Source organism: Marmota flaviventris, chromosome 6 (genome assembly GCF_047511675.1).
Source record: "Marmota flaviventris isolate mMarFla1 chromosome 6, mMarFla1.hap1, whole genome shotgun sequence".
NCBI classification, from domain to species: Eukaryota; Metazoa; Chordata; class Mammalia; order Rodentia; family Sciuridae; genus Marmota; species Marmota flaviventris.
In genome coordinates, this window is record NC_092503.1 from 77228746 (window position 1) to 77245488 (window position 16743).

Below are 16743 nucleotides of genomic sequence, written 5' to 3' on the forward strand. Positions count from 1 at the left end.
TCTACAGCTAGGAAGGGAAAATCTGGTGGGTAACTGAGACTGCCATACATTTTAATAATATAGCTTAGATTTTTCAAAATACCTAATAAATTCTGTTTATAAAATTTGCAAATTTCTATCTTCTTCTATTCCAAAATAGAGCATTCAATAAGAGACAACAAGATATCTGACTGTAAAATCTGAATATAAAATGTAACCAACCTGTCAAAAGAACGTGCAAAAGATGACTTATTTATATGGAGATCCCTTGTTAGATGCCAAAGAACTGCAAACTTTGCATGTGCTTCCATCCTTATTTTCTAAGGACGAATATGGGAGATTAAATTATTTTATTGTTTTAAAGACATTAATTTCAGGAACATTGTGTTCAATGTTTACAGTGCTCAAATACACTCTACATAAACTTTGATTACACTTTTATGAAGTAGAAACTTTTATGAAGTAGAAAAATACTTGTATGTATACAGAAATATTAAACCAAGTCCCTCCTCTCAAAACAAAAAACACCCAGCATTTTTCTTAAAATTTTATTTCTGAAAAATTTTGAAAGAATATAGTAAAGCAGAAATATAATTTTAACACTTTTTAAAATTCCTGTAATTTACTGCTTCATTCACTATTTTTACCCCAGTTAAATCCTTCATTTACTCAATATAGTGCACTTTTTAAATGTGACCCATTCAAATTCACTAGGAAGCTTAAGTTTTTTAAACAAACAAAAAAAAAATTAGGGCAATCCACTTCTAAAAGTTATTCAATAAAATTAAATTTATATGACAGAGTAGCATAGGATGACCACAAACTTCATTAAATTACCCTGAAGATGTTAATCAGAATGATTTATACTCCTAGGTCCACCCATAAACCAGTCATCTTAACTGACTTATGTATTACTACATATACATTAGGACATGTAATTCTTATTTTTATAATGCAAATAACATAATCTCACATATTGGCACATAAACAACATATACCTTATAAACATAACATTAATATTCATGAAATGAAATAATGTGTATCTACATTCCATAACTGAAGTCACTAATTCTTCTTTAAATTATCCTAGAACTTAGACCAGCAATAGCTTTAGTCATCATAACCCACAGTGATGTTCTGAACCAAGAAATAAATCCAGTATTTGATTTGTGGTTATTTAATATTTAATATTATTGATGCTTTTTATAAAGAACTTCCCTCTTCAAAGAGCAGAAAACACTGATTTTAAATATAATACATGACTCAGAACAAAACTATATTGTCCTTTATTCAGATGCTAGCTATCATAATTTTCCTAGAGTGTTTCCTTACTTTCTTAACTTACCTTTTGGTATAATGTGTGTGTGTGTGTGTGTGTGTGTGTGTGTGTGTGTATGCACATGCAGTGCACAGTGTAAGAAGAGCAGGATTTACCTTATCTTTATGGGTTAACTGCTGACTTATAACATCCTCACAGATGCTAGAAGAAGGAACCAAGTTATGCAATTGATAAAAAAGTTCCACACTCTTCTGGTGGTGCTGAGGTGTACCATCTCCTAGCTGGTCCCACAATGTCAGTGCTACATGCTATAGAAAGATATAAAAGTGACCATTACAAAATCATAAAGATGGGCTGGGGTTGTAGCTCAGTGGTAGAGCACTTGCCTACCACATGTGAGGCCCTGGGTTTGATCTTCAGCACCACATAAAAATAAATAAATAAAAATAAATGTATTGTGTCCATCTACAACTAAAAATATACTTAAAAAAGGGAAAACCTATTTAGTAAACATTTCCCATTAGGTATAAACTAATAACTGGTCTCTTAACTACCAGACCTGAAAAGCACCCTCCCACCTGCACCAGCTGGCTTCGAACTTATGATCTTCCTGCTTCAGGTTGGTCCATAAGTCACTGGGATTATAGGCATATGTCACCACACTTCATTGGAAGGTATTTAATACTGCGCACTTGGATAAGATTTAAAATAAAGCCATTCACCTAACCACTTTCTGATCACCTAAACCCTTAGATCTTTTCATGATGGTCCTTTAATAATATTTCTTTTAACATCAGAAATGTAATAAGAACTTTCTGCAGAAAGCAGATAAGATCCCATTTCACTAGTCTCATGATATTTAGTGAAGTAAGGCTAAAATATATTCTCTTTACTAGGATACAAATATAATGTGGAACACAATTTAATTTTTATGACTGAATGTTACAGAGTGAAACATACTTCATGGTCAAATAATCCAAACTCCTTAAGAATTATTTTATTTTTGTCTTGAAGTGCTGGGGATAGAAACCAGGGCCTTGTACATGCTGGGCAAGTGCTCTATCATTGAGCTATATCACCAGTCCAGAGATTTTATAAAGTAAGTCATATCCATCTAAGGCTATGTGTGTTATGCAGTACTTAATTTATAACAATATTAACAAAAATCCAAGAATATTTAGAGTTCACAATGTTATAGAAATCAACTTTAATCCAGCAGAAGGAAATATCTAGAGGAGCACAATGACTTGAAATCAGATATTGAAAACTTTTATTCATAAAATTATACCTGCTTAATATGTAATATATTCCAAACCTACATATATTCTTTGTAGAAAATACCATCTATATTATTGTGGTAGAAATGAAATACTGCATTATTTTCTGAATGACATTATATATCACAGATGATAAGTAGGCAAAATGGAGAGTCAGAAAAACTTTCCATGGGAGTTTTAGAGAGATGAGGTTTTAACTCTATGGAAAGTAAAAAGTGTCACAACCACTTAATCTGGAAATCAGTTCTACTATATAAATTAACTTTTCTCCCTTTTAGTTAAAATTATTTCCTCCATGGCTTCACTGAACTACATATAGTGATTATCTTAGTCACATACAATAGTATTTATTTAAAATTTACCTTGAAAAATTCAGTCTTCTCAGCTATGTACCTCAGATTGCCCTGAGTGAGGGGAGGTCTAATAACCACAGCTACTCTTCCCTGGTTTGGACTTAAAGGTTGTGCAGGCTCCATGCTGTTGATATTTTCCCCAGTGACCATGGCCACAGATTGAGTCAGTCCTACCAGGTCCATAACTAGTGAAACAGCAACACTCTGAACACTGAAATCACTTGCTTGGCTACAAGCATTCATGAGAGTCTGGAGCCACTGAGGAGGCTGTACATGCTCATAGTCTGAAACAAAAGATGAAACAATTAGTTCACCACATTGAACATTTCATACATACTCTAATTTCCAAAAAAAAAAAAAAAACCCAAAGCAATCATATTTCCTACCTTTAGCCCTTGATTTGTTAATAAAATTAAGATTTCTCACTTAGTTTAGAGCTTTAAAAAAAGAAAGCAGCAACAAGAATTCCATCAACTATTTTTTTTCAATGTATATTTTTCTCATGCCCAGACTTAAATCTATTTTCCTATCTGAGAAGTCTATTTATCAAAACATATTATCTAGTACACGCTGTAATATGTGTGTATATATAAAAATTTAAATAAAGGTAAACATACATGATGCTGCCATAATAAAGGAAACCAATGAATCATTCAATGTTACATTATGTTTCTCCAGAGATTTCCTTTTTAACTTCTACTCACCTGCAAGCAAACTGTGAAAGTCATCAAAATCACAAAAATTTCTAACAGTAATTTCCCCACTGTGACTGTATTTCATTTAAAAGATTTATAAATTAATATGATATTGTTAAAAAATTAACTGGCTAAGAATTTCCAGTTTTAATATCTGAGTTGTTCTTACATATAAATAGCATGCTACAGAAATATTGAAATATAGGTAATCTTACCTGTCTCCAGCTTTTCAGAACGTAACTCTGATGTATGGTTCCCCTCAGCAATGTAAACTGGGAAACTTGAACACTCTAGGAAAAGCTGACAGGCAGCAAGGAAGGCAGAAAGGTATTCTTTTGAAGTTTTTTGTTTACTTATGTTTCTCTCTCTTACATCTCCTTGTGAATCCCTGTCCCATTTTGAAGTTTCTCCTTGTGTTTGACTAAGATCCCCTTGATGCTCTGTAGCCAAAGCCTGAGGAAAAGAGTTACTCTGAATAATATAGAGGTTGATAAGTCTGGTAAGAAACTGTTGGACATACTCCAAGCAGCATTGCATTGCAGTCTTTTGGGCTGTCTTCCCACTTTGGGGTGCTGTGCCCTGAGTGACTGTGGAAGGAGGATGGATGATGGTTTCTTCAGATCCCACAGTGGATGCTGTTTCTGTCTCAGAAGATGTGCTGCCAACTGGGATGGTAGATGCCCCCTGCCCTTCACTTAGTTCCCTGTCAATGTCATCAGTTCTATCTGCTTGATATTGTATAAACTCAGTGAAGCCACTTTCTGATGATCGACTACTTGGTGGATTTTCTCCATCTTCAAACACTTCAGTAGGATTTTCCAGAGCAACTGATGATACCTGGTAGAGATTTTTTAAAAACAAAAGTCTGAGTAGATACATGCATATATCAGGAATTAGAAACAGCCACCTTTTTAAAAATTTTTTTGTTTTTAGTTGTTGATAGAACTTAGTTTTATTGTTTTGTTTATTTATAATAAATAATAGCAGTATTTATTTATTTATTTAAAATAAAAGCAGTACTGAGAATCGAACCCAGTGTCTCACACATGATAGGCAAGTGCTCTATCACTATGCTACAATCCCAGCCCAAGGAATGGCCACCTTTTGAGAGAAGTTTTAGACTACTTACAATTTAATTTGCATTCTATTGAATCTTAATGCAGTTCCTATATTGCCGTATATGTTTATGATAATAGGAAATACTGATAGGGCTCTAATAAATACATTATATATATTCATTTGCCAAGTATTTATTATTAATTGTATGCGTATCATAAGGTCAGTTTCTTGAGGTCAAAAATACATATATGCACCAATCCTTAGGATCTGTATCCTTGTTTCCAAATAACAATGCATTTTTATATCATAATTTATCATATCTCTAATTGTATATAAGGTATGTTGACACCAAATTCACATCTTCATACATGTATTTTGTATAATGATGAGGGTCTCCTTCCACCATCCATGCTATTCTCCTTCTCACTCCCTTTCCCTCCTACCCCTATTCCCTATCTAGAAAGAATTGTAAAGAAAAAAAAATAATAATAATGAGAGCTCTTGTATAATGGCATAATTTGGCGTGAACATACTTTATATATAGAGTTACGAAAAATGATGTTGTGAATGGATAAATATAATTGTAATGCATTCCGCTATTGTCATGTAATAAATAAATAAATAGTTCATGAGCACTCTTAGCTTATCATGCTGCCTAGTTCTGTTTAAAGTGAGTCAGCAATCAATCAAATACACCTTTGGTTTTTCTGGTAAATGACAATTTATGAATACATCCTTTATATGTGTGTTGATTAAAATGCAAGTAATTTAGCAACTGTTTATTATTGGACTTTTTCCAATGATGTTATTACATTTTTGAATGGGTATGTTTTTGCAACTGGAACTGCTGGATATTTTAGAGTTTGATGTAACCACATTCAACAATTAACTAAAATACATATATTTCAAACAAACAAAAAAAAAAAAATGCAGTTAATCTACTTCATGAAATTACCATCCTAATGTCAAAACAATGCAAAGAATGAGGCATGTAAAGTTAAAAAATAAAATTAGAAATAAGGGGCTGGGGCTGTAGCTCAGTGGTAGAACACTTGCCTAGCATGTGTGATGCACTGGGTTTGATCTTGAGCATCACATAAAAGTAAATAAACAAAATAAAGGTGAAAAAAATTAGAAATAAAATCTAATAGGTTATCTGTTCAAGAACATGTGAATGTGAACATTTGTTGAAAAGTATGAAGTACTAATTAAATGTTTGCTATTAATTTTGTATTCTTCCAGTGACTAGTTATTGAACTTATGAGATATGCCAGATACTGTATTAGATAGTAGTAATAAAATGAATAGTTTATAATCTAGAGGGAAAGAGGACAAATGAACAAATGAACCAGTTCTTGGAGTAGAGCTGGAATGCATTAACCTTTCCCTTGTTAATAAGGATAAGTATAATCAAATGTAGTTTCTCATTTAGTTTAAACAAAGTTGTGCATATCATGACTTTCTTGGGTAATTTTATGCTAGAGAATAATTTGAATAAGATTATTAAAAAGCAGTCTTATTAATATGTGAATTCAGTGCTCTGTTGCTCAAAGCTGTCTTACCCAATGTTCCCTGCTTCAGTTAATGACACTACTGCTCATGAAAGCCATTAAGATAGAAACCTAGGAGTCATTTTTTGTACCTCTTCCATCTCTGCTCCCCTTTCTTACTCCCCCACTTCCACATCAGTATAATAGCGATAGGTGTGGGCTCCATGTCAGCTGGGCCTTTGACACTCACTAGCTATATGATTCTTAGCAAGTTGTTAACCTCTCCAAACCTCCATTTCCTAATCTGTGTAGTCCCTCCTTATCCGTGGGGGATATGTCCCAAGATCCCCAGTGGATTCCTGAAACCATGAATAGTACTGAGCCTTATTTATACTATGATATTTCCTATACAGACTATGATAGCATTAAATTATAAGTTAGGCATGGTAAGATATAAACAATAACTAATCATGTAACAGAGCAACAATAAACTGATAAAAGTTATGTGAATGTGGTTTCAAAATATCTTCTGTACTTATTCTTTTTGTGATGATATGACATGATACAATGCCTACGTGATGAGATGCAGTGAGATGAATGATGTAGGCACTGTGATCCAATGTTAGGGTATGAATGCTTCACTTATGTATGGATTTTATTTCAGGAATCTTCCATTTAATATATTAAGACTCTTGTTGACCATGTGTAAGTGAAAAGCTGGCAAGGGCAACTGTAGGTAAGGAAGACCACTATAATTGAGATGACAATAATGTATACTTTTTACAATGCCTAGCTCTTAGCAAATGCTCAGAAAATGTTAGTTATCACTCATTATCCTTAAAATATACCACTAAGTCTTTTTGTTTTGTCTTCCCAAATATATTGCTAATCCATCCATTTCTTTCTTCACTCTCCCATCTTATTAGCACAAGTTACCACTACCTTTCACCTGTGCTACTTTAGGTTTCCCCACATCATTTTTGTTTCTCAGATGCTCACTGTAACCACAGCAATTTTTCTTTTTAAATATGTAGTTATAAGTGGACACATATCTTTATTTTATTTTATGTGGTGCTGAGGATCAAACCCAGTGCCTCATGTATGCTAGGCAAGCGTTCTACCTCTCAGCCACAACCCCAGTCCACAGCAATTTTTCTAATATACAAATCTGATCATGCCACTTTCCCTTCAATGTCTTCCCATTACTCCTAATAAAAGCCTTGTTGCAATGAAAACAGCTATACAAGGATTGGCCCCTATCTCCCTCACAGCTACATTGCCATATCTGCATAGTGCTCCTTTCTGCCCACGTCTTTCTTTCCAAATGTTCCTTCCTCTATCTTGTGTTTTCTTCTTTCTAACTTGCCGCTACTCTACCAATTCCTGTAGGGTTTCACTCAAATACTTCTCAAGAAAACTTTCATTTGTCTCTAACCTAGGGCAGGTCACCCCCATTTTCCACATTTCTACCTCTTTAGACTTCATACATTAATAATAACAATAATTAAATGTGAAATCACTTGTTTAATATGTGTCTCCCATCTAGAAAAAAAGGGTTGAGAATTGTAGAGACTTCCTAATTCACCACTGGATAGCTGATGCCTAACAGAGTGAGTGTTGAATGAAGAAATGTGGTTTTCCCTGTTTCAAAGGTAAGAAAACTGAGGCTCAGGAAGGTTAAAAACAAAAAGAAAAAACCCTGCCCAAGTCATAGTGGATAAGCTTAGCAATTATTAGAATAGCTCAGATGAGGTGATTTAAACTATGTTCTTTTCACCAAAGCACATGAGTAAGAGTACTTTTCCTATTATAATGTCAAATTTAGAGGTGGCTATCAGAATAGAACTTACTAACCAAATTTTCTCCATTGAAAAGTTTGGTGACCATCTGAAATCATGTACATTTTTTAAAAGACCCTCTCAAATGATAAAATTTAGAATATTGTAAAATTATTTTTGTATTATTCTTAACAAAAGGGTCATAAAATGATGATATTCAGTTAGTTCAAGGCCATAAATTTAACTGAACTTGCATACAATTATTATATTGATTGGTATAAAATATATTACATAGATACATATGTTCATATATATGCATAATTTTGTAATAAAACATCTTTCTGAAAATAGAAAGCAATGACATTTTGGGTATTTGAGTATACAGATCAAGTACAATAATTAAAAAAAATGCATGAAGTACATAGAGTCAAATAAGATTTATCATTTTTCCCCGCATACTGGGAATTGAATCCAGGGCTTAGCATGTACTAGGCAAGTGCTCTACCATTGAGTTACATCCACACCTCTTCTTTTTAAAATTTTATCCTGAGACAAAGTCTTGTCAAGTTACCCTGACTGACTTCAAACTTGTGGTCCTCCTGCCTCAGCCTCCTGAGTAGCTGGAATTACAAGCATGTCACACCTTATCTGGATAGATTTATAATTTTTTTAAAAAGTCAGTCCTTCACTTACACATTAAAAAATGGAATATAGAAAAACAACTTCAGCTTTTAAGTATGATCAATTTTCATACATCCAGGCAAAGATAATATATTGTACTCAATAAAAATATATGAAAAAAAATACATGGTCTAGAGGCAGAGGAGAAAACCATAGATGGGGAAAGGCATACTCTAATAGGGTTAATGACACTTTATAATTTAAAAAAATATATTATTTAACTGTCCTTCATTTAATATGAGTAGATGTTACCATTTACCTTACTCATATACACTAAGAAGGCCCCTGAATATTTTCTACATAGTGAATCTTCACGTATTTGAATATGCTATTGAAAGAATGCTGAGGGTCTTCCTTCTCTTACTCTCATTAATTTCATTCAAATGAAAACCAAAGTCTCAAAATTAGTTAACACCTAATTTAGTTTTATTTCTAAGAAAATCTCAGCAGCATAATTTAAGGAAAAAGTGCAATAAAATAAATTTCCAGCAATGGTATAGACGCAAAATATATATATATATATATATATATATATATATTAATGATCAGGTTTTAAAGAAAATAAGACAAACTGGTTTCAGTTTCTATAGGATAATCCTATAGTACATTTAAATTGACCAAAAGCTTGGTAATTTCATTTCACATATGAAATGGACCAAGAAAAAAAGTTTAGGATTAATTCCTGGTGGGAAAGTTTGCATGACATCATCCTAAAATATATTTTGCCTGCCTAGGGGAAAAAAAGCAACTAAAGGAAAAAAAAAAAAAAAGTAAGGTCAATTAAATAAACCTAGGATGTAGGCAATAAACTTGATACTCTAGAAATTTTCAAATCTTTGTTTTAAGGGACTGCCACTGTGCTTAAATTCAATGTAATCATTATTATATAATTCAGTTGAATGTTTTCATTCATGTTTACTAACAATTTTAATGTTATTATGGAAAACTTTTAAATTATTGATTTTTTCCTAAGTGTTTCAGAGTTGTTTAAGTCTATTACTGGTAAGACATTAAAATTATTATAATATTCTACTCAGTTTCATTAAGAAAGTATTAAACATCTGGATGACTGAGAAGACTAACCATCTAAATTTTAAGAGGATGATGATAAGACTGATGCAAGTGAAAATGAATAGTATAGTTTACATATAGATTGGTTATCCAATTTGGTAGCCTGTAGCCATGTATAACTACTGACAATGTAAAAAGTGGCTAGTTTGAATAAGGAATTAAATTTGAAATTTTATTTAAATTTTAGCATTAATAATTTAGATATTAAAAACTCTGAAACAACTTGGATATGTGACTCCAATTTTTCAAATGTAAATTTTACAAATTCAATAGAGACCAAGTATTTCTCATAAAAATTTAGTATTTGAATGGAGTCATATTATAAGTATAAAATACTTCACATATATTACTTGCATTGTAATTTTTATTTATTTTAATTTTTTATTTGTTCTAATTAGTTATACATGACAGTAGAATGCATTTTGACACATATATAAATGGAATATAACTCCTCATTCTTCTGGTTGCACATGATATGAATTACATATACATGACCACTTCTACTGGAAAATACTAATACAGATTTAAAAAAAAAAAAAGGCCTACAAAATGTTCTATTGCTATAGCTCTTGGGTCTAAGAAGACATCACTGTTAAATGCTTGTGTAAAAATGATTTAACTCAGAAACTTCTGTTTTGAAGAAGTATAACTGGTCTAATAACCAAAAAAACAGCTAGAATTACCTTTTTGTCTTCCCATTCTTTGACGGTATTCTGCCCATTTGCAAATTGCAACACACCTCCAGTGCCAGCAGATAACAGTGGAGGTTGGACTTTGCTAAGAATCTTTGAGCACAGCCTGAGAGAATCTGTGAGCTCAGGTAAGCGCAATGTTTGGAGGTGGCTTGTCAGGGCAGAAATCATCCTGAGCAGCAACTGGGGCAAGTGTTCTGTCTGGATTTCAATATAAGTCTCCTGGGGAAAAAAGTAAAATAAGAAATAATTAAACAATTTATAACTTCAAAATCATACTATTTTTCAATCTATACAAATTCAGCAATAATTTTACTCATTTTACAGATATCATGCTCTTAATTAACACTGTATAGTTAATTTATTATTGATGACATAAAATTTCTATCCCCAAATTCTCAATTTAAGTATTTCAAAGCATATATTATAAAATAACCCCAGTTTTATCTGCTATATTATTGAACTTATAACAAAAGTGAATAGAATCAGTTAAAAACAAAACAGGCTGAATGTCATACCTGACACAGCACCCTCATACTTCTAGTAGGCTTCAAAATGAGAAAGCAAAAAATTGAGGAGAGAAAACATAAGGGGAAAAGATTTCCAACAGTCTTCATTTAATAGAAAGAACCATTAATGAATACAAATGCAGCATTACATTACCACATACTGAACAGTTAAGATTTTATAACATGCAGTTAGAAAGTATATTCCATGTATTTTATATACATATATACACATCAGAGGACAAAATACTTGACAATTTTATGAAAAAAACTATATACAAGGGAAGAAAATCAATTTAATTTTAAAGATAAAATTTATTTGAGGCTGGAGAAATAGCTCAGTGGTAGAGCACGTGCCTAGCATACATTAGGTCCTGGGTTAAACTCAGCACCATAAAGAAGAAAAAAAAATGATGAGATTTATTTGAAGATGAGATTTTATCTCCAACATGAAATATCTGGACTATGTTTTTAGATTTCCTTGATATCTTGTTACCAAGGTGGTCTTACCAAAGAAACTATATCCAACAAAAAATCCACCAGTAAGCAGAAATTGGTCAGTTGTAACTCAGATGACTCACTACTATCTCCAGGCCCAATCTGAAGTCTGGCGTGCAGTGTCCTCCTAAAAGGACAAAATTCACTTTATCAAGTGTAGTATTAAGTGATATAATACATGGACAATATCAATGTCTTTCTAATGAGGGCCAAGTCAAAAATGGGTCATGCATGGTAATTGTAATGTTCTGGTTATGACATATTCTCTTTTCCCTTTTACAGGACATTACTGTACCTCTGTGGAGAATTCTCAAAGCAAGATTCCTAGTCCTAACTGAAACTCCTATCCTGTACTTTCCAGTATTCTGGATGGATCTTACTTTTGGGAACTTATTCACCATTGCCCCCACTATAGACATCATCTCCTAGTTAAAAATGAATTATTTGCTAGTTGATGTCTAAAATTAGGGCCTTTGTTTAAACCATTTTGTCCTCCTGGACTACTATCCTCCCCAACTTCGTTCTCTCACATCTAGAGTGTATCTATCTTTTCAGGTCTGAGAATAGATGTTACCACTTCCAGGAAGTCTCTTCTTATCCAAGTAGTAGAGATCATTCCTCCAACAAACATTCATATTAAATTATATTAATCCTATATTACCATACATTGCCCTATACTCCGAAGATACAAAGAATATGATATAGTCCCTGAGCAGTAAGAAATATAAGCACACAGACAAATGACTACGTCAACATTGCGGGAGTAGTTGATTCTGATGGGTGATGTGAGGCAGTCAAGGAAGGCTATTGAAAGGTAGGTGACTTCTGTGTAGGACTTTAGCAATGGGTGAAGAGGGCAGAATATTTATAAAGAATAGCAAAAAAAATTCAGCTTCATAAAAGGTAATGTGCGTTCAGTGAGTAGTTCATGTTAGCTCAAGATGCATGGATATGTGTCTGTTAGCTCAAGATGCATGGATATGTGTCTGTGAACACAGAAATAAACAGAAGGGTGGATGTATGTTTGTGAACATAGAAGGTAAAAACCTAGGGTAAGGTCAGGTGATAAAAATATATTCATAATTCCCTGCATTTCTATATTTTAATCTGAGGCATTTAAAAATTTTAATTTAATACTAGGAATATACATGTGCATTTCTTATTTGACCCATAATAAGATCTTTAAAGGAGGATTATCTATATGCCTACTACAATGCTTTTCACTGGGTGTTCAACTCTGCCAAATGTGAAAGCAAACAACCTTAGAAGTCATTAAAGAAATTCACAAATAACAGTAACATTTATATCTCGAAAGACTCTTAAACCAAAGATTATATATGTTTACTTTCTGACTATGTGCTCCCTGAGGCTTGAGAGGTTAATCTGGTTTTGAGAGGATTTAAACTAGAATCCAGTTAGATTTTACTCTGGTTTGTTAGCATTCTAAAATTTTCAAACCATTTTTTTTTTTTTTTTTAGGTTTTATATCCTAAGAGGTATTGCTTACCATGGACAATATGGGCTAATCCTATAGCTTTAAAAACACAGAAATGACCAAGGGAGTTTTAATCAAAGTGTGCTTCAGCACACTTTCCCAACAGCATACCTGCTATCCTCTCTCTGACAAACAAAAGCTGGATTACTTACTACAGGCTAGAGAGGTAAAATCTTTCATCTATACTGATAAATGACTATCTCATCTTTAAGCTGCTTTCTAATTCTAAGATTATATGATCAATGATTTTTATATCCTAGAGTGACACGGTAGAGCCAGATTATGGCTAGTACATAATTAATAGTTTTCAGTAATAGAATGTATAAAAGAACATTATTATCATTAGATTGAACAATTAAAAAATCAAATGTTGGCATTGGATGTTATTAAATAGTTTAACATACCTACAACATTCTTCAAACCAACGAGCAATGTAATCCCACATATAATAAGGTTCAAAGGAATTAAAGAGAAGGTTGGCAGTTTTAATCAGCTCTGCTGTTTTCTTGTTTTCCCTTAATTTACTAAAGAAAAGAGAAGAAACAAAAACTAAAAAATATTAATATTTGTTTTTCAAATTTAAATTTGAGTGCAATATTATTAGGGCACACATATTCCTAGGTAGCTACTAGAAAATGTGCTAGTAAAAAGATTGCAACAAATCATTTTTATCTATTACTACTCCTGTTACTTTCTATGTAATTATTTTTCACACTTTGAGTTTTCATAATTCAAATGTATGATCAAGATCAGAAATTAGCCTTGCATAATTCTCTGCATAATAAAAACTACAAAAGAACAGGAAATTCTTTTAAAACTTTTTAAGTGCATAACTGTTAACTTTGCACCAAACTTTGGCACATCAGTAGTAATTTGATTTTAACAGCCTTGATTCTGAAGAACTTTGCCTTCTTTCCTATGCTATTTAGGAATTTCTTTTTTTAGTTAGTTAATTTATTTTAATTAGGTATATGTAAAAACAGAATGCATTTTGAATCACTGTACACAACAGCAGCACAACTTTTCATTTCTCTGGTTGTACACAATGTAGTGTAACATCATATATGCAGTCATACATGTACCTAGGGTAATGATTTCCATCTCATTCCACCATCTTTCAGGAAAGAAAGGGTAAGTTTATTTGGATCAGTTTCACCCTTATTATTATTCTTACCTTGAAAACTAAGAACAAATAGGACTACTATCATAAAAAGCCATTATTATCGAAATTTAATGAAGGAAAAATCATTTTGTTATTTCAAATGGCTACCCTTAGCCCTTCAGACTATTACTTATCTATTTTTCTCCTGCAATAGCAATAAAAACAATTTAATATTTTAACCCTTTATAACAATTAAAAAAATTGATTTTATAGAGTGAGATACTGTAAATACAACTAGTAGGTGACAGCAGAAAAGACTAAAACTATATTGGGCACGATCAATTCTCAGGCAGAGTATGGAATATAGTGCTAGGTTCATCATTAACTTTTCTAACTAAAATAAAGGTTATTGCAAGGTGCATGCCTATAATCCTAGTGGTTTGGAAGGCTGAGACAGGAGGATCACGAGTTCAAAGCCAGCCTCAGCAACAGTGAGGCACTAAGCAACTCAGTGAGACCCTGTCTGTAAATAAAATACAAAATAGGGCTGGAGATGTGGTGCAGTGGTCAAGTTCCCCTTAGTTCAATACCAGTACAAAAAAAAAAAAAAAAAAAAAAAAAAAAACAATTAAAAAATACAGGGTTTTATAACATCAGAAATAAAAAACTGTCTTAAAATGCTCTTATATGCAAATAAAAGTATGCTTTAGGAAAGTCTAGGGTATCTCTTAACACAAAGGAGATAACAATGAAATGCAAATTAAATAATGTATAGCCTTAGAATTTTTGTCATATTATAATGACAGATGTTACTAGAAAAGAAGTAGTTTGTTCAAGCAGAGAAGAAAAAGAATATCAGCATGTATTCTGTTACTGTCTTTGGGAACAGGATGTACAAATATTATATTATTTGTCCCAGGCATTAAAAAATATGTATTTACCTGAAAGAAGAAATAAACTTAAAATAAGTGAATATCCAGTGGCTTTTTATTCCATCTTCCTCTTTTTGTGATCGTATAATCTCGGCCCTGAGTATGTCAGGTCACCAAGAGGCACTACCTTACACAAACAACCAGGACTGGTTACCAAGCAAGATACAACTTCCTTTATTAACTGACATGTGGCACTGTCCTGTGCATCTGGTAAATGTAATCTCTTGGAGCCAATATATGTTCATTAACTGCCTAAATCTAATTTTCTAAACTGGTGTGATTAAAAGCAAACTCTGGAATGTGGTGGTTGTACTGTCATGCTTAAAGTTCTGCTTGAATAATGAGGCCAGTTAATTAGGATACTTTATACTACTAAAATATAGTGATATTTTAAACTTCATTTTACTCATCAAACATAAAGTTCCACCAGTTATTACTAGTACTTCAAGTTACATTGACTGAGTAGTGTCTACTTTATCAATGTTAATAAGTGAGGGTATTTTTATGTCATGCTGAATTTTTTAGTAATCTACCTGCTTAACTGAGCATGATCCTTGCTGAAGGGTGGTTCCATTTGAAGATCCAATTCTGCTTTGCATTGAGAATATAATGTTCTAAACACTTCAATCAGAACATCTTCTAGAATTACAGGTCCTAAAATAATAATATACAAATTAAAGACAGTAATTAATTAGCAATGGCAAACCTTGATTATCTGGAAATTGGCCCAATTAAAAGATGATTTAAAGCAAATATTTTTAAAAAAATTTATATTCAGAGACTAAAGTTAACTTCACAATTTGAGAAACTTGTTAACAAATAATGGAACATATGTCTATTTAAAGTATAGATTCACATATAAGAGAAATGACAGAACCAAGACAACTAGTTTGGTCAGTTAATAGTTCTGTTTACTTGGATAAGTTATTTAACTTCTTAGAGCTTTAGTTTCCTCATTCTGAATAAGGATAATAAATACCAAACTTAGAAGGCAGTTTTAAGAATTAGGAAAAATATTTATATATTAAGGGGTATCGGGCTACTCCTCTGTAAGGTACAAGCATAGCTCCCCAAATATATTTTTTATTTAGTAAATATTACTGGCATTACTACTATTACTTAAATAATTGTAAAATACATAAAGCTAAATTTTATTGCTATAACACATGCCAATTTCCTTTAAAATTTTTTCTCAGCTTCATTTAATACCTAAAATGTAAACCTTCTAAAGCCATTGATTGAACTTATTATTTTTATATTTTAAAGTATCATTTTTCACTTTGAGACTTGATGAGTTTTGTCATATTTGCTAAAACAGCTGTATGTAATTTGAAGAAATTACACACTTTCTTATTTCATTATTTATAATACTTATATTTTTATTAATTTCTGTCTCAAATATAATAATTAACTTTCCAATAGATCTAAAATATAACAAATATACAGTGAAGAAATGGACAACAGAATAAAAAGCATCGTGGGGAAGAGGAGAAATATAATAAAAATATTTCTTCTTCAGTCCTTGAATTTTATGAACTACCAGTTAGTTACAATAGATCAGAAATTATTCAATTTCAGTTATTTAATAAGGATTAAGAAGAACTTAGATAACATCTTGAAATCATGACTCTTCTGCTACATATGCAGCAAAAAGTACTAGGTCTGATGATAACATACAGGCTTATGCATACTTGTAATCTCTTAACTTTGAAGAGTGAACTTTAGAAAAAAAAATTTGAGAACTTGTATTTAAAAGCCACCTCAAAATACTGCAATTTTCCTGTGGGGTGTGGTGGCACATGCTTGTAATCCCAGAGACTCAGGAGGCTAAGGCAGGAGGACCATAAGTTCAAAGA

General features: G+C 32.1%; 1 protein-coding gene across 5 annotated transcripts in view; it reads right to left on the reverse strand.

Moving 5' to 3' along the window:
• Dop1a (DOP1 leucine zipper like protein A) overlaps nucleotides 1-16743 on the reverse strand; it is a 106810-nt gene that overhangs the window by 38005 nt on the left and 52062 nt on the right. For 3 of the 5 annotated variants that reach the window (XM_071613234.1, XM_071613233.1, XM_071613237.1), the window contains exons 10-17: nucleotides 15421-15541; nucleotides 13258-13377; nucleotides 11371-11485; nucleotides 10346-10576; nucleotides 3799-4420; nucleotides 2898-3172; nucleotides 1414-1566; nucleotides 202-299 (exon numbers count right to left, since the gene is read on the reverse strand). In XM_071613234.1, coding sequence (XP_071469335.1) covers nucleotides 202-299; nucleotides 1414-1566; nucleotides 2898-3172; nucleotides 3799-4420; nucleotides 10346-10576; nucleotides 11371-11485; nucleotides 13258-13377; nucleotides 15421-15541 — 1735 coding nt within the window. The remainder of the gene's footprint in view (nucleotides 1-201; nucleotides 300-1413; nucleotides 1567-2897; nucleotides 3173-3798; nucleotides 4421-10345; nucleotides 10577-11370; nucleotides 11486-13257; nucleotides 13378-15420; nucleotides 15542-16743) is intronic. The other 2 variants (XM_071613236.1, XM_071613238.1) reach the window with 2 other exon arrangements.